Below are 22,444 nucleotides of genomic sequence, written 5' to 3' on the forward strand. Positions count from 1 at the left end.
AGACATTCACCATTTCTGTCCAACTAGATTTGACTTATATTATTAGTATTGATGACTTACATGTGGAGCTGTAAGGGAGGTATTTGGTTGCCACACTCCATAAGCCTCCTGAATTCGTCCTCAACTCCCTCAGGACCGCGTTGCTTTGCGGATACAAAGCCCTGCACTGCCATCTGCATACGTACGAGCACTGTCAAGTCTGAACACCACGTCATATCCCTCTGATGGTGAAAAGAGGCACATTTGAGTATTATTTAGTATGGAAGCAAAAAGAGTTGAACCCACGAACTTGCATTGAAAGGATTACTTGTACTAACATAGATTATTAACATTTAACAATTAGGAAACATATTTTGAGATAGTGAGTTGTCAAATAGTAAGAATACTTTTGTGCAAGTTTTTCAAGTGTAAAAGCAGTTTTTAACAAACAATACCAGGACTTTCAACATCCGTGTTTACTGTCACAATACGCATTTAGGCTCCCGACACAGTGGGAATATTAACCTGACCAGAACACAAAACCCAGAAACATTATTGTAAGTTCTCATAACTTGTTGTTACCTACATCAGTTACTGTGTATGAATAAAATCTGAATGCATATAGTATTGGTCTATATTACCATGAATAATATCCACTACTGTGTTTTCTATCACACCTGCTGAGCCATCTTCAGGTGACACCCCCTCCTCCTCCCTCACCGCTGGTAGGAGGCAGCCAGCTCTAATTCCACATAGGCTCTCCAGGAGCTCTCATGAGGGTGACGAGGGGCCCCGCCTGGGCGTCGTAACGGGCCCCACTGATCCCCTCCCCATATTGTGGCCTGCGCCTGGCGGCCAGTCCCCATCCGAAAGAAAAGGCTACCCTCATCAAGCAAGTACAAACCAACTGGGTAGAAATTGCCTAAAGGGAAATGTTAAAGAGCTTGTAAAGATGAAAAAGGGTTTGCACGCTTTTAGAAGTCTTGTGACTGAAACAATTATGAGCAAAGTAACCTCGACTAAATATGTAATATGGCCATGGCGGAGTCTGCACGTACACTAGTGTAGGTACTGCAGGCTGATTACAAAAAGTTGTAACTGACAAATTGAAGCTCAAAACAAACCTCTAACTCTCTGGCTCTGGGAAGGCATGATGACCTGTAAACAGAACACACGCCACTATAAGTCTTTAATTACAGTCTCATCTGCACCTTTACGTCATGACACCCACTGTTTTAGCTGTGTAAAAAAAAAAAAAAGCCACTGCTAGTCATTACTAGTAGTTCACTTACTGATGAAGTCATTGGCTTTCTGAATCTCCTCTCGTCGGCTTCTGTCGTTCGAGTCCATAGCCTGAGGCGAAGACACGTTTATCTGCCTTGCAGGTTTCAGGACTATAACCGTTTCAAGAGTGCGAAAAGATCTGTGAAAATATCCACCCATCAGTTCGTATACTGATGTTTACCGTTATGATGTCAAGTGCTTAAACACCGATGTTCAAACGCCGCTTAATACTGCAGTCACCTTAACAAGTAAGGCCTCCAAACAGCTCCTAAGCACTCCCCGCGACTATCGTAACGAACCACCGGTAGTTCGCTAGTTCAATAACAGCTCCACATATCTGACGATATTGTAATTAGTTCCCATTTAGGAGGGTTGGCGGAAATGTGGTGGAAAGGCACGTAAATATACCCGTAGCCTAACAATATTGGAAGATGATTAGCTAACATCGTGTTGAAAATTAGGACTTGGCTGCGTATACGTTAACTGTTATTGAAACGCCATCTGCAATTCATCATGATGGATGTAAAATAAATAACTTAAGCTACATCGCGTAACTGCTATGGCGTTAGAGTAAGTTCCCTTAGCGCCTGCTACCTGGTTTGCCTACTGGTGTTAGAATTAGCCAGCTCCACACTTTCTTGCTCACTTAGGCTAACTGCTAATCATGTATCCTTATTTAGCAACTTACGTGGGTGAAGCAAATAAAGGATCCTTCAACGTGTATGATTGTGTCGTGGTAATGTACAGTTACAAATGTTAAAGCGGAGTGACAGCTATGTCAGCAAGGTTATACACTGCACAATAAAACTAGCTTCCAGGAACAAAAAAGTTAGCGAAGGAATTTACTAGTGGAGTGCACCCACACTTAGCTAGTAAGGCAACTCACCGAGAGTTTGCTACGTCACTCGCTTTTCCGATCTGAGATAGCTCACCGCAACGTCGCCGGGTAATCTCGGAGAAAGAAACCACCCAGCCAAATATCAGTCAATATCCAGGCCGCATATTTGTAAGTTAGTGTCATGTTCATTGTGTTTGGGACGAAGCAGCAGTTCTCTGCGATACGTCCTGCTGGATGCTGACGATAAACGCTAGCTAGCTAGTGGCTAAACTGTTTTTCCAGTTGCAATTATCGCAAACAAGCGCTAGGAGAAGCTGACCACAGAGGACAGCAAAAAAACTGTTCACAGTGTTAGTTGAGTTTGCGTCTCCGTCCATAATCTGTAACATTAAATCCTTTCATTACGTAATTGTGATCGTAAAGCGTATACAACAGTATAAGCACTAAATAAACTGCATAACACAACGTAAGCACACATATTCGTTGTGCGGTGACCATTTTCTTATCACAGTGCAATAAAACTAATTTATTTTGTGTACTGTTATGTTTTTGCTCTTGGAGTTTGAATTATGGCATGAGTATTGTGCAAGCTGATTTATGGTTGCAACTCTTACATGGGAAACTTGATTCAGGTCAGGTTTAACTAGTGCGTAAAAAGTATTATATTCTTCTAAATTTTGTCTACCAATCGGCCAAGTATTAAAAAGTGTATAATAGGAACACAAGCTATCAACATTTCGCCATACGAAAAAACTAGTTGAGGCAGCGATTTGACGGAGCTGGCGGCTTTTTTAAAGCAACTGTTGACGATTATGTATTAGACGTTATAGAATCAACGAAAGAAGAAGAAGACGAGCTGCAGACGTCACATGCTTCAGCAGCCGGCGCGCAAGCGGCGGAAGGAGCGGTGTTCGTGTTCGCTGTATTTTACTGGAAAAATCGACTTCTTTGTGAAATGTCCATTTAACAGCAGCTTTCTGTCTTCCCGCGAGCGCTTCATGACTTCTCAGAGGCCTGAGAAAACCGATAAGTATTTTAGAAAGTTAGAACTCCGGGTCACATCGTTAGTTTAACTAATGTCAAACCGTTTTCTAGTTCGAATTATTACTAGCTAGCACGGTGAAGTTAAATAAAAACAGCTATGCAATGAGTTGTTTGATTGGTCGTTTTACACGAATGGATGTTAGAAAATACTCTAAAGATGTATCTCCTGTACTATTTACTAATGTTTAATAATGTACTAAATGTAGTCCCGCTTTTGTGATCTGACTTCAGTATGTCTCTATCGAGTCATTATGCCTCAGACGACATTGCCAGCTGGCTGATGCTTTTCCAAAAACCAATGTCGGAGCATGGAGACTTTGAGTAAAAGGCCTGGGTCTGAAGCTGGATAACGACCGCGATCAGGTCAGAAGCAAAGAGTCATTTAGTTTTTGGTTAGACAAAAGGTATGTTCACACCAGGGAACAATGTCTGTCCCATTTCAGACCCTCCTTAATTGATAACTGTGCTTTCAGTGGAGGAGGCGGTGGGAGATTAGAGCGTACAAGGATCTAGAGCTTCGCTGGAGTGGAAACATCCTGGGAGTGAGGCAGCTCAAGCCATCGCCAAGGCTCTAGAGCAAAGACCCAGCTCCAGGTACTCTCATTTATAATAGACTTCGGCTATGATCCTAAAGCCCACAAACCGAGGCCAGCTAAAATTTCAGTGTATTACTGGTTAATAACATTGAATGTGGAGACATTTACTATAATAAACCGTACTTATCATGGATTTAGGGCTGATGTTGTAATGGCTGGAAGCTCACCATAATTGTGCAGTGCACCACTTAACTATTCTCACTATTAATAAGTATTCAGCTTTGTTTGATGAATGCCTCATTAGTGCTTCGTGACATGTAGTAGCGCAGGTTGCTGCTTTACATAGTTTGTTTTCCACACCAGTCACTATTTTCTTAACAACCTTGCTTTTCAGAGAGCTATTGGAGGACCTGTTTCATGGAAGGACTGCGCCTGACATTCCCAATTGTTGGTGCGACACATATCCCACTGTTCATTGGATTTTCAAGATTTGTCGATAACTGATTTAATATACAGTACATCTTCCATGAATACAATTTCACCCACATCATGTAACACATGTTTTTGTTTTAGTCACTAATGTTTGTTTTTTTTGTAGTAATTTTACGAATTAACATTAAACATTTCTCTAACTAGCGGTCCCTGGGCAGTGCAATTAATGAGTGAGAGCCAGGTGACGCTTGAATTGAGTTGATAATGCTCGGGCAAGAGGTGTGAAGGGAATAGAGCAGAGTGTGAGGAGCACTTCCTGCACACCTAAGGGAGCTTGAGGTCAATAACTGGGTTATGGGGATTGTGGCGGAAACAGGTGGTTACAACAACAAATGAAAAGCCTTCAGTAATTAAAGACAAATATTATAATACTTTATACATGTTCCAACACAGAATTGATTGATTGAAAGTCATGGTGCTGTTTCATTTGTGTAGATCCTGGCTGAAGTCTGATCTGAGTGCAAAACGATCATCATCCCTCGAGCTCCACTCCGACTGAGAGTGTTCGTTGCGGGATAGGAACGCCTGGAAAAATTGACGGAGCCAGCGCCTAGCAAGGTTTTAGGTGGCCTACCAACACTAATAGATACAAATGATTGATATGTGTTTTAATACATGAACATCCACTATAAAACTACAGTACGTCTTTCACAGTTGTTAATTGATGTTTGATGCTAGCGTGAAGTAAGAGCAGTAGTAACACTTCTTTAAAGTGAAGTCCTGTATTACAACTGTATTCAAAAATCTTAACTTATATATTATTGTGTCATTGTGATTCACGCTTTGTCATTACATTTTTATTACATTTTCTGAGGATTGTTTCAACCTGTAGTGCCATTAATTTTTGTATTTTACTCAAATTATGTGATTACCAAAGAGTAAAGATTGCCTAAGAAGCCCTTTGTACAGTTGTTTTCAACTCTTTTAGTTTTTCTGGACAAGTTCATAGCCGCCTGGAGGAAGTCCACATGCCACAGAATGGTATCAACTCCTCAGGTGTGGTGCATTTACGCTTTGCCATGCAGCACCAACCCAGAACTCCGTCTGAACTTGAATGACAACAACTTTCTCAAAGAGAGGAAACACTGGCCATGGCACAGGTGAGGCTTGTTTGTTTCAAGGTATCTAGTGAATTTGAGACAAATTATTTTATAAATCATGGCTTCTGCCTGTCCCATCATGTAGGGCTCCTGCGGGGTCCTGAGGAACTACAGGTGATCACCTTTGGGAGTCTGGTCCGCCAGTGAAGGAGCCATCGCCTAGACCTACCGTCGTCTCCGTCCAGTATGTTCGGCGGAGGCATCTCCATTATTTTCTTCAGCACCACCGGGAGTGTGGTCGTGTTCCCGGCTTCTGTCGACAGTGTGATGACTATTGGCTCCGCCGACATGTTTACTCCTTGTTGTCGACGCCGACCACACGGTAACTGACCAAGAAACAACCCGGTGGCTGTCCTGTTAGCTCGAAAAACACCAGCTAGCTCACGTTCGTCGGTTTCACTGCAGTTACTGACTGTCTCTAGCTAATGTTTTTATTCCAGACAAAGTGTAGCAACGACAAAGACCGCGGCTCCGCGACCGCTCCTCGCTCCGCTTCCTGTGGAAATAATGCAGTGTGGAGGTTTGACGGTAAGAAGAGGCCACGCCCCCGCTCACTAATATCCGCCCTGCCTGCTGCTGATAGGCGGACTGTGTCTCGTCCTCATTAATATTAACTACCATATTGACCAAGAGGCGGGATTTTAGTGAGTAGCCAATAGCGATGGTCGCTCGCTGCCAGCTGAGCTCTCATTGGTTGACCGACTTACATATGGTCTACTAAATATATATATTATGAATATATATATATATATATATATATATAATATATAGAAAACGTGGCACGAGCAATGAAACAGATATACACATACTGAATCTACGCTATTCCTGCAGTCATCTCATGTCCTGATTTTAAAAACTTGCCACTGTTCACAAATAGACACTGACAAACGCAGCGTTTACAATTTGCAGTAACGTTTCAGTAAAGCGATCTTCGCATTCGTCTTCAGAAACACACATTCGTACACAACTGCAACTTGCAGCTTCATTCCCTATTCAACTTCCTGCAAAAACACTGGCCACGAAGTTTAACCAGTATTTCACGATGCTTATTCTGCACGACGCTGCTTCGCTCACATGCAATAACATGTGCGGTCGCCGCTCTTACATATCGACCGACACCGTCCAATGAAACAGCACCGTGACTGAGTCTCACACGCACAAACGTGCAGCGAGGGCGGCGTCGAGGAGCCCAAGGCCACCTTGAGGTTGATGCAGTACTTGCAGCTGAGCAGACGCGCATTAATAAAATGCGTGTTTTACTTTTATATCATGTAGCACTAAGATGCATGATAAAGAAACGTCCAACCCTTTCCTCATATATTAAAAAGTAGGTAAGAGCCTCTGCTTTCTTTGACAGACTAGTATTTCTTCCAATGATTGCAGGGAGAGACTAAGTTTTGAAGATCAGCTTATTTACTCACTAAGTGCATGTGTGCTTGGTGAAGAAGTCACAGTACTTTAATTTGAAAATTGATCTATCTGATAGCCTCTCTGGTTGTGTGTCCAGTTATTATGAAATCCTGTGAAATGGGGCCAATAACAATACGACTTTCATTGTAATGAAACTGCTTGACTGTAATCTGATTTATCTAAATATGGACCAGAGAAGCTAAACAGGGCCAGTTAGTAATTCAATCATAGATCTACAAAGCGTAACGTCCCTGTCTCCACACACAAACACACACCAAGATGAAAGGACCCGTCCACCATTTGTTTAATTGAGTAGTGACACAGTAGGATACCTTGTCACTGTGCAGACTATGCTCGCAGTGTGTCTGGAGATAATTTAGAGCCGCATAATCAAGAGACAGATAAGATATATAAAGAAATCCTGTTACAATCAGTTGAAAGTGAGACAGCGTTTAAAAAAGGCGGAATAGAAATAATCAACAGCCTGTTAGAATATCAATAACTGCATTTCCCTCCACCTGATCAGTGTCACTGCGCAACTTTCCCAATGTACTTTTATTTTGAAAGGTGCGCAACAAGTAATCTATGACTGCGTTGTATCTAACATCGAGCTGCCCAACAACGCAATAGTCCACTTCTTCTGAAGAACTTTGATTTAATTTATCTTGCTAACCTTTGCATTGCAACTTAACTCTGTCAACAACCTCTGAAATCCAGCAGACGGACACTAATTCTCGTCAAGTGACAGGGATTACGCAACAAAAAACAGTTCTGTTTGGAGATGTGTCAGAAAACAACTTGACTCAACTTCATTTTCATAAAACACACGCACAGTGCTGCAAGCAACTTGAATCAGCCCGTCACTGTCGGATTTGTCAGCCACTTACCATATCATCAAAGTTCGGCAGAGTAAATGGAAGCTCAAGAAGAGCCTTGAAAATTTCCGGGATCTCTGTAGACATGTTTCTTTTTAAAATGCAGTAAGAGTAACAACTGTTGCAGAGCTGCAGCAGCTCACATGAAGCAGTGACTCACTGACAGCTCCGGAAAAATGCAGAGAATCCAGACAATTTGACAGGACCCACATTATGACCCGTTCACAGGTTACTTAACCCAGCCCGCCCTCTCAGCTCCCCCGCAGCCAATCGGCAGAGCGCTTTCCCCTGGCAGTGGACGGAAAGAGCGCCGATTGGTCAACGTTTGTGTCCGTTACGGCGGTCAGCCAATCTCCAGCCTTGTATAGATCAGAGTGGGCTCCACTATTGATTACCTAAAGTTAAAAAAAGCGTGGACCCTAAATACACAGTGAAACAATCAGTGCAACATAATGAACAACAAATACCAGCTGTAGCTTGTCATAGCGTGTCTGCTTTTAGTAAAAGAAACTGTAACAAACAATTAGTGGGTTTTAAAAAGACATTATCCAGCTTTTTTACTAAAGTGATAATGAAGGAGGTATGAAAACCTGATTTATATGTAGCAAGATTCATTCAATTACTACTGACAGAAAGGTGTGTTAAAATGTTCCTCACCCTTGCCTGTGGGTATAAAGTGCTCATATAAGTAGAGTCAAAGGGCAAGGTGTGTGTGAGAGCCCTGAGAGTATTTCCACGTGCATGTTTTTGTAAGAGCTTTGAAGACACGTGTGAAGAAGATCAATGACCCCCGAGCAGACAGGCAGGTCTCAAATGATCCCTTAAGATCAGTCATATTTAGACAGTTTTAGAGGACAGCGTGACAGTGAGGGGGTAGTGTGGCTGAACACTTTAAAGATAATCTAGAGAAAAATGAACCACCCCTCGACACACTGCAGTAAACAGATAGTAGACGTTTGCAGACAGAGCAGCTACAGTTTTAAGAAACATATGCTGCTCTGCATTTTTCACCACTGTTTGAATAAACTAGAGTAACTGAGCTGCTCCCAAACAGCAGTAGGTACCTATTACTATTGCTTTCCCATTGAAGAAGCTGGAAACTTATTTTTTAGCATTTTTTCTGGAAAATTTACTTTGATATTCAATTAACTGCTGATGCACAACGGTAGCAAATAAAAAATGCTGTGACTAGGGTTAATAAAAGGTATTTCTATTGCAGGTAACAAACATTTGGACACACAAGAGGTTTTAACCTCCAAACAATGAAAAAAAAAAAACACTAAAAATAAGTCATGTGTGTTCAAAACCAAACAAGTCAACAGCACGTTACTAATGTCAATGTCTTCCACCGACAATCTGAATTTGTGTGCTTTGAAAAACAAAGTGAAACACATTGTTTTCTAAAACATTCGGTTTATTAAATTCTTTCAAGAGATTTGGTCCACTTATGTGATCATGAACTTCCAACCAGGGAGGAGAAAAGAGAAAACAAAGTCAAGAAGATAAATCAAAACATAAAACAACAAAATGTAAAAATACAGTACAAAAAAAAGAGGCCTTGTTTTTCCCCACTTCTTACGACCCTGGTTTCTTCATCTGAGACATTGAAAACAAGTCAAATTATTTTCTAAACCAATGCATTAAGATCTTGTTGTGGCTGTGCGAGTGTGTTGGTAGTGCAGATGAAATGACACAAACTGCAGGAAGGGAGGGGAGGGAGGAGTCACGTTAACATTTCACAGCTGAGAACCGTGTCATCTCGTTAAACTGCAGCAGGAAGAGATGATCAGAACTGATGAACTAACCCAGGATGAAAGTCAATTTAGTCAGAGAACAGCTATCCTTTATGTCAAGCATCTAGAAACGTTTTTCTTCATGAATGCGTTGATAAATAGATTAGATGCATTTTATTTCATTGCGTTATGCCTGCTTCACCTAGCACAGAGGTCCAACATCCACAGCAGAAAAAATAAATGCCCCAGTGCCTGAGGACTATCACAATAAATGAATAAATACCATAAGCAACGAGAGCCAGTCTGAGGAGGTTCCATCACTTTATGATAGAGATCAAATAATGTCTGCATTAACTAAGATGATCCCTGTTATCAATGGACTAGATACTGCAGGTATGAGAAATGTAATTAATGTTTCAGTCACGTTACTTCACTTTGCACTAGTCCACGTCAGGAAGGACCTACAACACTCACAGTCTGAATAAATCGTTCAGCTTCATCAACTTATATTTCGGAGAGATCGGGACGACATAAAGATAAAGTTTAACCATTTGATATCAAACTATTTGCACAGGTATGGATCCTATTTATCTCTTTGCAAATGCAAAGTGTTACGAGTCAAACTTTGGGTTTTGGACCAGGACCAGTGTCCACTGCCTAACAAACTCGTTTAATAAACTCAACATCATAAATCACAAGCGGCCATGTTTGCTAAGGTAGACCGACACTGTGGAACATCATAACCATGCAAGCTAAGTTTGTGTGAGACTAAAAAAGTCTAAATAATGCAGTGAAAATGAAAATGATCCAGTTATGTGTACAGCTACAGTAACAGGAACCTGCCTTCCTTTTCATTTGTGTCATGTGTCACCTGCCTTTAACCACACACACAGAACATGCAGCACAGATTTCCAGTTTTCTTTTTTTTCCCGTATTTGTCAGTTACATCATCAGTGGAAGGAGCCTCCCCTCAAATGCTCTGTTTTTGCTGAAACAAGTTCCACTTCAACAGGTCTTGATGGCCGGCACTGAAACCGAAGCCATATTCACCATTTAACGTGACCAAATGGTACTGGTAATGAATTTCAAAATCACTCCACGCCAGCTGTTTGTCAAATATCTGGAACTGACAACAAAGAAGAGCATTTGAGTTCTAACAACATGTCCTCTATCACGCCTTGAAAAACAAGATGGGAACAAATTACTGACCACAGCAAACTCCTCCACAGCCACAGAAGAAAAAAACAGCTCCACCAACTCTTATCTAAATTACCTTATAAGGGTGTCTACATATTATAATAGGTATCAGGTATCATATACTGTATATAGTAAGCAGGATAATACAATAAGGGGTATGTATCACCTCATAGGTGTAGTATATAGAATAAGGCGCTATACGGGAGTATATAGGCCTCTATGTATGCTTTTGTTTCCAGAGCTGTCCTGTCTGGTGAATCGACTTAAACAAAAACACGCAGCACAGGCAGTGAGCAGAGAGCTCCGATTCCAGGTCAACACTGAAACACTGCGACCTGCAGCCGACAACTTGTTGAGCTGCCCGCTGTAAACCTTACAGTAAGTTGTCTGCTCACTGCCTCCCAGACAGAGCTGTGCTCTGCTGCATACACAGACGCATATTTACTGTAAATTATTATATTCATACATGGATACATATATAAAGAGTGAGTTATACAATGCAATTAACATACATACTATATCAATAGCATATAGAAGAGAAATAGAAATAGTCAATAGATAGCAATCATTATTGTCATCATATTCATCATAATACTAGCAGTAGTAGTAATACGATCCCTCAAATAAGCTAATACCTGGGCTGTTCCAGACAAGGGCTCATTAACATGATGGAAACGGCTGCTGAGTGACCAGATCTGAGGAGCTGGATAATTGAGACACTGCAGCCTTTGGTGTTGCAACCATTTCCCTGTTAATCCCCATTTATTCCCCTGACACACATGTAGGGACTGCAGACTTAACATCACAAAATAGATATAGACTCATCTGTCATTTGACAAACTCATCTGAAGGTGTAGTCACTTCTCTTCGTCTCTTTCTACTTCTTAATATTGAAAGCTAATTATTAATACATAATTTGGGAACATGGGAAGCTACTTGCTGAACTGAGCTGAAGTCACTAAACATATACTTAAAACTTGAAGTGCAGCTTCTACACAAGTCTCTCCACTGTGGAGGACATTTGATACTGGATCATATTCTTTACATTCAGTTTAGCTGCTGCACTTGTGAACCAAGAAACTAACGTTTCTCACCTCCTACCGTTCTGCTCTCAATGTAAAGATAATCCACGTATTCAGCCCTGAAACTCAAATCAACCTCTGCTGCAATCCCGTCACACAAACCCTGTCTGGAACAACCCACACAGGAGGAAAAATTACAAAATAAAAGAATCATTTAAAAAAAAAAAAAATCCACTATCTAGTTCAGCGATACATGTCATATAGCAATACCTCAATAACAAGAACTTCTTCTATGTAATCAATACAGGTTTTCAGGTTATATATTTATTAAGCTTAACCGCTAAGTTATCAATTAATATTAGTAGTATACCATTATTTGTAAATATGTATAATATGTGTGTATACGTATCTGAATATAGACATACCTCCATCGTGTTTCCGTCCACATTAAAGGCTACAATAAGATGGCAACAGATATCCTGCCTCTGTCTGTGTGTGTGTGTGTGTGTGTGTGTTGGTGTCACATGTGGATGTGTTGTTTATAGGCACAATATGTGGCGCGAATTGTTTCCCTGTCTCAAGCTAGCAGGTTTATTTTCGGGGCTACTGTTAACTATCAGGAAAAAACTAAAAAAAAACTAAAAACCTTTTGGTGCATATGAGGAACATAAGTTTCTACTCGAAGGCTGTGGGAGCGTTATTGGTTTTCAGTGAAACAATGACCGCAGTTCAACTGAAGAAACAGCTATTTGCCCTAACACTCAAATTATTTTCAATACTCTAACAGCTGGCTATAGAAAAATATATTCAAAAATTGTCACCAACATGTCTTTAATCATCATCTCTCAGCTTCTTAGTCTTTAAACAATATTTTTCTCTTCATTATTACTACGCACAGTTTTTTTTTTCTTACCACAACTAAAATCTTCTTCTTAATAGTCAGTACTTTCACTGTGCTTCAGTCCAAGTGAGGTCATCATTGCTCAACGGGCAGCTGCAGTCTGAACTGATCTAATGCTCAGAGCAGCTCTAGCCACGAGTCTGTGTAACCCCCCCCCATCACATCACATCTCTGTCAGCTGCTTACCAGCACAGTTTACGCATGACGGTGAATAGCTGCTTGGTTACTTTGGCAACAATCATTTCAAGTCATTAGCTTTTTGTACTTTAGCCACAGGTGTTTTAAAAGTTTTTCACCAATCTATTCCAGTCAAGCACGTACAGATTGACTGACAGCAACTACAAGATTCATTTGTGAGACTAGTTATGTGTCTGTGTCACACGTGGGAATGGCTGGCGGGCGCGATTACATGACGACTTACTCCAGGGTCCTTTTTCTATCGAGAAAGAGGAGGGCGGGCATGTGAGTATATTTTAGATTCCACAACCACAGCAACGTTTTTTAAATCACTAATGTCTCCTCATTTTTAAAGGCCCATGCAGGCGTTACATTCATAGTGTTCTACCAATATGGCAGACAATATAACAAAGAAGTACAACTCCTCTTGGAAAAAACAAAACACTCAAAATGATTAATCTCCAGAAAACGTATTTTCACCCTCCCACAATAATCCCATGAAGGAAGGAGAGTAGGATTTGGTTCTTACACCTCTTTAAGAGGAGAGTCCTCCAAGAACCTCTTTTAATAACGCGTCAATGTTTCCACAACACTGAGAGCTTGGCATTTTTGGCACTCTAATTTTAAAATAGCAACTTTTTGTGTGAGAGCGCCAAGCTTCCACTGAGTTCTGAATTGTCACCAAGCAATATTTAAGAGCTGCGACCAGCGCACCCAAACAACAATCGTTTCAGTGCTGTGAGGACTAAAAGAGGTGCCTGGCGGACGCTCAGTCCAGAGAGCACTAGGGAATACTAGTCGATTATTTTAGTTGGAGCAAAACTAGCTGTCTGTGGAATTTCTGTGATATCATCTGCTGGAGGGGAACCTAAAGGTGCTGTGTGTAACTTCGGCATTATAAAACAAAACACTAAAGCTAAGTATGTATTTCGCTTTACGTTAATCAGTGCCTGTGGTTTGTGTATCATGTGCCGAGTGCATGTGGTTCTGTATGTATGTGTGTGTTTCTATATACTGGAGCGGGGTTAACTTCTCCGCTGTGTGTCCATCTGCTCTCACATTGCTGGCTAGAAGCTAGAGGAGGTCACACTGGTAAGATGACAGACTGTTCAGTTGTAGCTGGTGTGGCAGGCCTGTCTCATCAACACAGCAACACTCAGAGGTCATCCCCGTCTGACAACCGCCGGCCTCCCTGAAACGACACACAGCAGCACTACTTATAATTCACAAACACATTAAGAATAAGGGCCACTTGAGCCGAAAGAGACAACTTGAGCAAACCTTTGTACCTTTGTATAGAAGGTTCTGTGGGCAATTTCTGGAAGCAGTGTCATACTCTTTTTGCATTTCTCAGGCTGCTTTTCTGCACTCAGCACATTTCTCAGGGACTTGTATCATTTCAAACAACCTCAATTGGAAATATGATTGATGTCTAGACTCTAATACAACCATCTACTTCCCTCAACAGTCATGACTTTAGTCTCTAGTATTACACTAAGATGCAAGCAGCAGCAGAATCCTCCAGTGTGTATTACTCTATCAACATTTTACTAATAAATTATTCCTGAAACAACACAGCCATATTCAGCCAATACAGAAGCCGCAGGAAAGAGCAGCTGCAGGTTTGACTGCTGTTGATGGTGTGACAGTGTAACCACTGACCATGCCATCTGTGTAATCTGCTGTTATGGTGACCTGCTTGTCCTCCGGAGGCGGGGTTACGGCGGAGCTATCTGTGCGTCTGTTCTGATTGGTGAGCTGCAGCCACAGTTCATACATCTGTTGCATGTCTCTCACTGCGGAGGGGAGAGAAAGAGGGAAAGGAGACATAACCTCAGTAACCCTGAAGACAATGTGTTATGTAAACACTGTAACAAGCACGAGTGGGGTGCGGTCAGCTTAACAAAAAAAAAAACAAAAAAAAAGGTGGTATTTATTGTGGCTGGAATGATGAAAAACAGACACGCACGAAAGGACAAACACATGTTCACGAATGTTTTGTTTTTCTTCTTTTTCTAAATTGATTTCAGGAAAGCAGCAACACGATGATTAGTGTGCACAGCTCAAACTTCACCACAAACCTCTGTGGTTCTACAGGGAACCAAAAGCTTACAGTTGTTATTCTTCATGTACGTCCAGACGTCCCTCTCCTCAAGACTGTGGGCAAATGAGCAGTTCCCAATGTAGTGGCACTTCTTCTGCTTCATCACATGCACGCACATCTGGGTGAGACACAAAGAGAAGACTACTGATTGACCAGAGATTCACTACCACAGTCATCTCGTCGTCTCTTCTGCTTTTACAAACAACCACATACCAAGAAACAAGAACAGTATTTCTTTTGTATCCTCCATTGCCCCTGTGTGTTTTAGCAGTTTCAAGGCAGTTTCGGACCAAATGATTAAAGAGGGACTCACGTCATATTGCTGTGGATAGGTGCGGGAAAAGGGCAGAGGCCGAACTACAACCCACTTCTTTTTCTCAAATGATTTCACCAGCAGAACCCGACGCTCCTTTGTCCAACTAAAGAGACCAGACATAAGTTCAAAGAAAGGAAACAAGCCTAAAAAGAGGCAGCACAGCTAACTAAACAAGAAACAGGAAGTCCATTTTAATAATCTAGTATGGGTCAAAGTGAGCGGGAACATGCAACTTTTATAATCTGTATTTTCAAAATCTCATTCACCAAAGTCAGTATTTGGACACTGCAGTAACTCCCTGTCTCATTGCTTTGAACCTGAAGAACACAGATAGGGTGAGTACGACAGGCCTCACCTGTGCCGGGCTTTGGCAGTGCAGTACTTGAGGTTCTTGTCGGGCTCGTTCACCTGTCCTTCTCTCCAGCACTGGCCACACACAAACTTCATTTTCAAATTGAGAGGCCGTCCCCTCCCCGCTACTGCTCCCAACCCTCCCACTGGGCCCACACCACCACCACCACTATTTAGGGCATCTCCCCCGGGTCCTCCTCCTCCGCACCCTCCCACCATTCCTCCAATTCCTGCTGCAGGTAAGCTGCTGCTCGGATGGATGTGGATAGGCTGAAAGAAACAACAAAGGTTAGTATATTCCTTTTTGCTCTACTGTTTTGCCAGAATGATATGATGAATATAAACTAAACAAATTCATTTTGGGTGAAGCTGGATACAGAAAGGTGGCCTGCATAATAACTGAAACAAAACTTTGTGACAACAATATTGTAGTCTGTGTACATACACTTGATTGTTGGACCATAGATTGCGCAGGTTTTGACAGTATTTGGTATTTTGTAATATTATAATTCCTAAATATAGAACAGAAAATGTCCGACCACCTCAATTCTCTTTTCTGCCTGACCTTTTGCTGCTTCTGTGCATTCTGCTCCAGCCTTTGCCAGTGCCTCTTGGACTCCTGCACCATCTCTTCATGGGTAATACCTGAATGAAACAGCAAAAACAGCTCAGCGACAATCTTTTATTTTATTAGATACTCTTGTTAATATGTAAATTTCTGTTGTAAATGTTGGCTATTCTCATCTTGTTTACTATATCAATATCTTAAAAATACAGCAGATATTTGGCAGATCTTTTGTATTACAATACTTTCAATTACACTGGAGTTCAAATATACAGATGTGTGTGTGTTCTACCAACCAGTGTCCTGCTGTAGGACCCAGCATTTCAGTTCAATGACAGAGTGTGCAAATGAGCAGCTGTCCTCCCGCTGGCAGCCGTAGCGAACTTCATGACGACACACGTCAAACTGGCAGAGGGGGTGCAGTGGACGCACCTTACTGTAGCGCACGTTGGCGGACCTCACCACATGCACCAGGCACCTGCATTTGGCAGAAGTAAAGTAAAATTCACTTTGAAAAAGACAGATAAATAGTTCTATCCAACAAATGCATATAAAAAAAATACTATTTGAACAATATCAAACTAATGCAAAACACTATATACTCACTTGTTATCGTCGAATGGGTGTCGAGCTGTGAGGTTTGAACAGACTGCTAAGTTTTCTTTGCTGCGTTTGCTGATAATACGAGGTTTACTGTCAAAACATTCCTGTAGAAAAGATACAGATAAGTCTTGTTCCGCCGAGCCAAATGTGCAGATAAAAAAAAAAAAAAAAGACAAAGATAGGAATGTTTCCGAGGCTGTGACCTCACCTCACAGAGGAACATGAACATGCCCATGTGGAGCTGCAGCAGTCTGGTGACACTGAGAGCCCGTCTCTCTGTGCTGCCCAGTGGATCAAAAAGCAGCTCTCGGCTCAGTGCTCCCTTCCTTTCCTGCGTCCACACGTCAATCTCCTCCTGGCAGTAAGCAAATGTACAGTTCTCCCCGTATTGGCACTCCTGACGCTCCTGCACCTCTGCAGGACCCAGAGAGGACAGAGACGTGTAATTATCTGCTAATAATTTACTTATTTAAAATATTTTTAGCCGCTATATGTAGAAGGCAAGGAGGGGCGGTGTTGTGGTGCAGCATAAAGTTGTTTTCTGACGACTGTCGAGTTTAGCCAGCTATCTGAGGCTTATGCTAATATTATTATTAACAACAACAATAATATAATTAATTCTTCGTGGCCCTGTGAGGCCACAAAGGTTCCGGCTTCAGTGTCTTGTCCAGGGACACTTGTGGCCAGGAATCAGAGAAGGGAAGGGAAGCCACCAATCCTGGGGTGTGTACACGTCTGTAACTGAGCTACAGTCACCTCTTAAACAGAACATCCACAGTAGAGCTGCTAAATCTCTGTTGTCCTTTAGGACCAGCTATGCTTAATTAAATCATAGTCAACACAAAAGTGACAAGCTGTATAACCCGGCATCTTCAGAGCATCAGGAGCTGGATGTTAGTGAACAACATGCTACTCACTTCTATCATGTACATAAGGTAGGATATATTTATTATCTTATATAGGTACATAAGTACTATATGTATGTAAGTACTCCACCATGAGGAGACTGGGATATTGATGTTCACTAGATAATGTTACAAGATGTTTACTGCCCTACAGTTAATCCAGCACATTGAGTCAGATTTTTTTGTCTTTCTTATTTATCTAACTTGTTGTTAACTAGAACAATTCTTTAAATTGTTAATTTCCTGATTTTTCTGGCAAACATCAGCGGTTGAGAACAGATTTATTAAAATAACTGTACATCAATAAATGTTAATGATTAATAATAGTAATAATAATAATAATAATAAAAATAGATGATAGAGTTAATGTTGTCATCTATTGAATGAAAGTTTGCCTTATTAGTGCACACACCTTTACACAGTACAAATGCTCCCAGAAAGTTGTTCCGTGCAGGACGGGGCCGGATCCTTTTCCAGGTGGGATCATCTGTGTTTTTGAGGCGACACAGCAGCACATCTCTCTTGCAACGATGTGCTGCCTCTGGCTGATACTTGTAGTCCATCACTCGTGGACCTATAAGCAATAGGAGGAAAACATTATCCGTCATATTATTCACTGACTGGGGCTAATAATGACTAAATACAGCATAAACACAATTTTGGACATTACACGATAACTAAGCATGCTTGGTTTATGGGCTTTGGAAAGAAAAACAAATAAAAAGCTAAGGAGTAAGTGACCTGAACCAACCTATTCGACTGTAACAGGCGTGACAGGCCTGCCGAAACTCATGTGAGGCTGCCAGAGGATTCCTGGAGAGCAGGGAGAGGTTGGTTCCTGCTGGACCATTCTGAAGAAAAAGAGAATAGTTAGCTCTAATATAAACAAAAACTTTACTTAGCAGCCCAACTGCATGGACAGAGAAGATGTTAATTGAACAGTACCGTTAACAATTCATTTAAAACCAGTCTGACCGGCAAGAAGAATGTGTTTTATCACTCACTGCATGTGCAGCACTGTGGTTGCGTAATCCAGGAATGAAGCTGTGACACACTCGTCCCCCTATAGACCAGAGACACGAGGTCAGACAGCATACTGTAATGGTGCTGACTCACACTGTCTGCTGTAGACGCAAGTGTGCAAAGACATTGAACTGGACCGAAATAATTCAAATCATATTAAATTATATCTGAGTCTGCCATTTAGATCTAATGATATACTAGGGCAAATTACAAATTAATCAATGCTGGATTTAGTTTCTTGCATTAAGATGAAAACAAAGACTTTTACCACTCAGCTCACCAGGGAGAGTGTACTCAGACAACGAGTCCAGCCCTCCAGCAGCAACTCCTGCCTTCCCTTCTCCATCTGTAGAAAACCCTCCCAGTGCGTCCTGCGCCTGGGTGGAGCCCTGGTCCCGCTGGGCCAGCGGCGAGTAAGGCTCCAGAGCGGGCATATCACCGAGGGAGGAGCTGAAGAAGGCTGTAGGAAGCTGTGTTGACGGGGCGGGAAGGTTTGGGGAGTAAGGAGGCCGGAGACCAACTGCTGTGTTGGGAAGGTTGGTGGGGATAGCACCCTGGACTGGACTCTGGAGCAGAAAACAGACAGAAACTTCATTTAGATAAACTAAATAAGAAAATCATTGCTGCTGAAATATTAAAACAGAAACAATGGTTGTGCAGTAAGGGTATATGGCTTGTTTATTTCTTGTCTGCCCTTCAGTCACCTCACTGACTTTCTTGGGGATGCACTCCAGAAGACTGTCTAGTTCGCCTTTGATGACACTGCTGCATTCATCCATGTGCTCCGACACTGGGACAGAGTACGGCATGGGAGGCAGGGCTTGGCTGGGGCTCTCTGACAGGTCAGTGCACGGGGTCACCACAGGGGTTGCTGGTTCATCACTGACAGGGATGGGTGTGGCCAAAGGAGCAGGGATACACTGTGCACTGGACAGGTCCGCTGCGGAGAAAAAAAACAGCAAAGGAGAAGAGAAAATAAATGCGTGAGTTGAGATTAGAGTCTGGGTGTAGGCAGATGTGTTGGTTGGTTGGACTGGTTTACCAGTCTGCCATACCTGGCCCAATGTCACTCAGAGATTCCAGTCCATTGGAGGACATCTAAATAAATAAACAAACAAACTCAGGTATCCTCCCTTCCAAGATCGCAAGATCCACAAAGTGACAACAGCACTTACCTCTCCAGTAGGTTGGGATGTTTCCCCAAGACCCTCCCCTTCTGTGGGTGTGGATTCTGTCTGAGGACTGACGTAAGCTTTACGGCCCTTCAGACCCAGTTTATTGGCCAGATCCTGAGCAAGCTCACTCACCTGTCGGTCCTGGAAGATGAATTACAAAAAGAAATGGTGCCACCTTTCAAGAATAGGTTTATTTAAGGTGAACTACAACGAGAAAGAAAATATAGTCTCTGTGGTCAACAAGCAAATCATATTTATGGCTCAATATGTACACCGACAGTGACATTCACCATTTCCTGTCCAACTAGATTTGACTTATATTATTAGTATTGATGACTTACATGTGGAGCTGTAAGGAGACATTTGGTTCCACACTCATAAGCCTCTCTGAATCGTCCCAACTCCCTCAGACAGAGTGCTTTGCGATACAAAGCCCTGCGACTGCCATCTGATACGTACAGAGCACTGTCACAGTCCTGAACACCACGCTCATATTCCCTCTGATGGTGAAAAGAGGCACATTTGAGTATTATTTAGTATGGAAGAAAAAAGAGTTGAACCACTGAACTTGCATGAAAGGATTACTGGTACTAACATAGATTATATTAACATTTAACATTAGGAAACATCATTTTGAGATAGTGAGTTGTCAAATAGTAAGAATAATATTTGTGCAAGTTTAAGTGCTAAAAGCAGTTTTTAAACAAACAATACAGAATTTTCAAACCCTGTTGTTTACTGTCACATAAAGCATTTAGGCTCCAGACACAGTGGGAATTAAACTGATCAGAACAAAACACAGAAACATTATTGTAAGTTCTCATAACTTGTGGTGACATACACTCAGTACTGTGTATGAATAAACTCTGAATGCAATATTAGTATTGGTCTAATATACATCATGAATAAATATCCACTACTGTGTTTTCTATACAACTGCTTGAGCATCTTCAGGTGACACCCCCTCCCTCCTCCCTCACCGTCTGGTAGGAGGCAGCAGCTCTATTCACATAGAGGCTCTCCAGGAGCTCATGAGGGATGACGAGGGCCTCAGCCTGGGCGTAGCGGGCAACACTGATCCCCTCCCCATATTGCTGGCTGGCCTGGCGCCAGTCCCCATCCCGAAAGAAAGAGTTACCCTCATCAAGCAAGTTACAAACCAACTGGGTCAGAAATGCCTAAAAGGGAAATGTTTAAAGAGATTGTAAAGATGAAAAAGGGTTTGCAAGCTTGAGAAGTAGTGTGACTGAAACAATTATGAGCAAAGTAAAATAGACTAAAATGTAACTATGGCCATGCTGGAGTCTGCAAGTAAATAGTGTAGGTACTGCAGGCTGATGACAAAAAGTTGTAAATGACAAATCTGAAGCTCAAAACAAACCTCATAACTCTCTGGCTCTGGGAAAGGCAATGATGACCTGTAAACAGAACACAAGACACTATCAGTCTTCTACATTTACAGATCATCTGCACTTTAGTCATGACACCACTGTTTAGCTGTAAAAAAAAAAAAAAGCCACTGATAGTCAGTATTAGTAGTTCACTTACTGGATGAAGCTCATTGCTTTCTGAATCTCCTCTCGTCGCTTCTGTCGTTCAGAGTCCATAGCCTGAAGGCGAAGACAACGTTTATCTGCTGCAGTTTCAGACTAATAACCGTTTCAAGAGTTGCGAAAACGACTGTGAAAATATCCACACATCAGTTTCGTATCCTGATGTTTACCGTTATGATGTACAGCTGGTAAAAACGAGTTCAACGCTGCTTAATACTTGCAGTCACCTTAACAAGCTAAGGCCTCCAACACACGCTAAGCAATCCCCGGACTATCGTAAATGAACCACCGGTTAGTTAGCTAAGTTACAATAACAGCTCCACATATCTGACGATATTGTAATTTAGTTCAAATTTAGGAGGGATTGGGAAAATGTGGTGGAAAGGGAACGTAATATACCCGTTAGCCCTAACAATATTGGAAGATGATTAGCTAACATCGTGTGAAATTAGACTTGGCTGCGTATAACGTTAACTGTTATTGAACGCCATCTGCAATCATCATGATGGATGTAAAATAAATAACTTAAGCTACATCGCGTTAACTGCTAATGGCGTTAGAGTAAGTTACCTTAGCGCTGCTACCTGAGTTTGCATACTGGTGGTTAGGATTAGCCAGCTAACACTTCTTGCTCACTTAGGCTAAATGCTAATCACTGTATCATTAATTTAGCTAACTTACGTGGTGTTGAAGCAAATAAAGGAATCATTCAAAGTGTATGATTGTGTCGTGTAATGTACAGTTTACAAATGTTAAAGGCGGAGCTGACAGCTATGTCAGCTAAGGTTACACTGCACATAAACTAGCTTCCAGGTAAGTTAGCGAAGAATTTACTAGTGGAGTGCCAGCCCACACTTAGCTAGCAAGGCAACTCACCGAGAGTTTGCTAAGTCACTGCGCTTTTCAGATCTGAGATAGCTTCACAGAACGTCGCCGGTAATTATCGGAAGAACCACCCAGCCAAATATCAGTCAATATCCAGGCGCATATTTGTAAGTTTAGTGTCCCTGTCATTGGTGTGTGGACGGAGCAGTAGTTTCTCTGCGATACGGTTCCTGCTTGGATGCTGGGACGCTAACGTTAGCTAGCTAGTGGCTAACTGTTTTGGCCAGTGCAATATCGCAACAAGTAGCTAGGAGAAGCCTGACCACAAGAGGACAGCAAAAACTGTGTCACAGTGTTAGTTGAGTTGCGTCTACGTCCATAATACTGGTAAAATATTAAATCATTTCCTTACGTAATTGTAGTAAAGAGTATAAAA

The 22,444-nt window shown here is 41.8% G+C and overlaps 1 protein-coding gene across 4 annotated transcripts; it reads right to left on the reverse strand.

The window, feature by feature from the left end:
* Positions 1–8,951: 8,951 nt before the first annotated feature.
* On the reverse strand, positions 8,952–22,321 carry LOC113156244 (zinc finger CCCH domain-containing protein 7B-like). 4 transcript variants are annotated; one of them, XM_026351251.1, is made up of 21 exons: positions 22,060–22,321; positions 21,179–21,240; positions 21,012–21,048; positions 20,611–20,808; positions 19,972–20,130; positions 19,631–19,771; positions 19,511–19,553; positions 19,169–19,395; positions 18,724–19,021; positions 18,437–18,495; positions 18,184–18,283; positions 17,845–18,006; positions 16,736–16,941; positions 16,531–16,631; positions 16,221–16,402; positions 15,925–16,004; positions 15,364–15,629; positions 15,006–15,111; positions 14,702–14,810; positions 14,251–14,384; positions 8,952–13,780 (listed from the first exon to the last, which is right to left on the reverse strand). In XM_026351251.1, the coding sequence occupies exons 2-21, from the start codon at positions 21,235–21,237 to the stop codon at positions 13,745–13,747; spliced, it is 2,703 nt and encodes a 900-aa protein (XP_026207036.1). In that variant the 5' UTR covers positions 21,238–21,240; positions 22,060–22,321; the 3' UTR covers positions 8,952–13,744. The 4 variants fall into 4 exon arrangements, with proteins under 4 accessions (XP_026207036.1, XP_026207038.1, XP_026207037.1 ...); XM_026351253.1 differs by having other exon boundaries at positions 14,284–14,384; positions 19,160–19,395; XM_026351252.1 differs by having other exon boundaries at positions 18,736–19,021; positions 19,160–19,395; positions 22,060–22,320.
* Positions 22,322–22,444: the final 123 nt, after the last annotated feature.

This window comes from Anabas testudineus, chromosome 19, assembly GCF_900324465.2.
Source record: "Anabas testudineus chromosome 19, fAnaTes1.2, whole genome shotgun sequence".
Classification (NCBI taxonomy): Eukaryota; Metazoa; Chordata; class Actinopteri; order Anabantiformes; family Anabantidae; genus Anabas; species Anabas testudineus.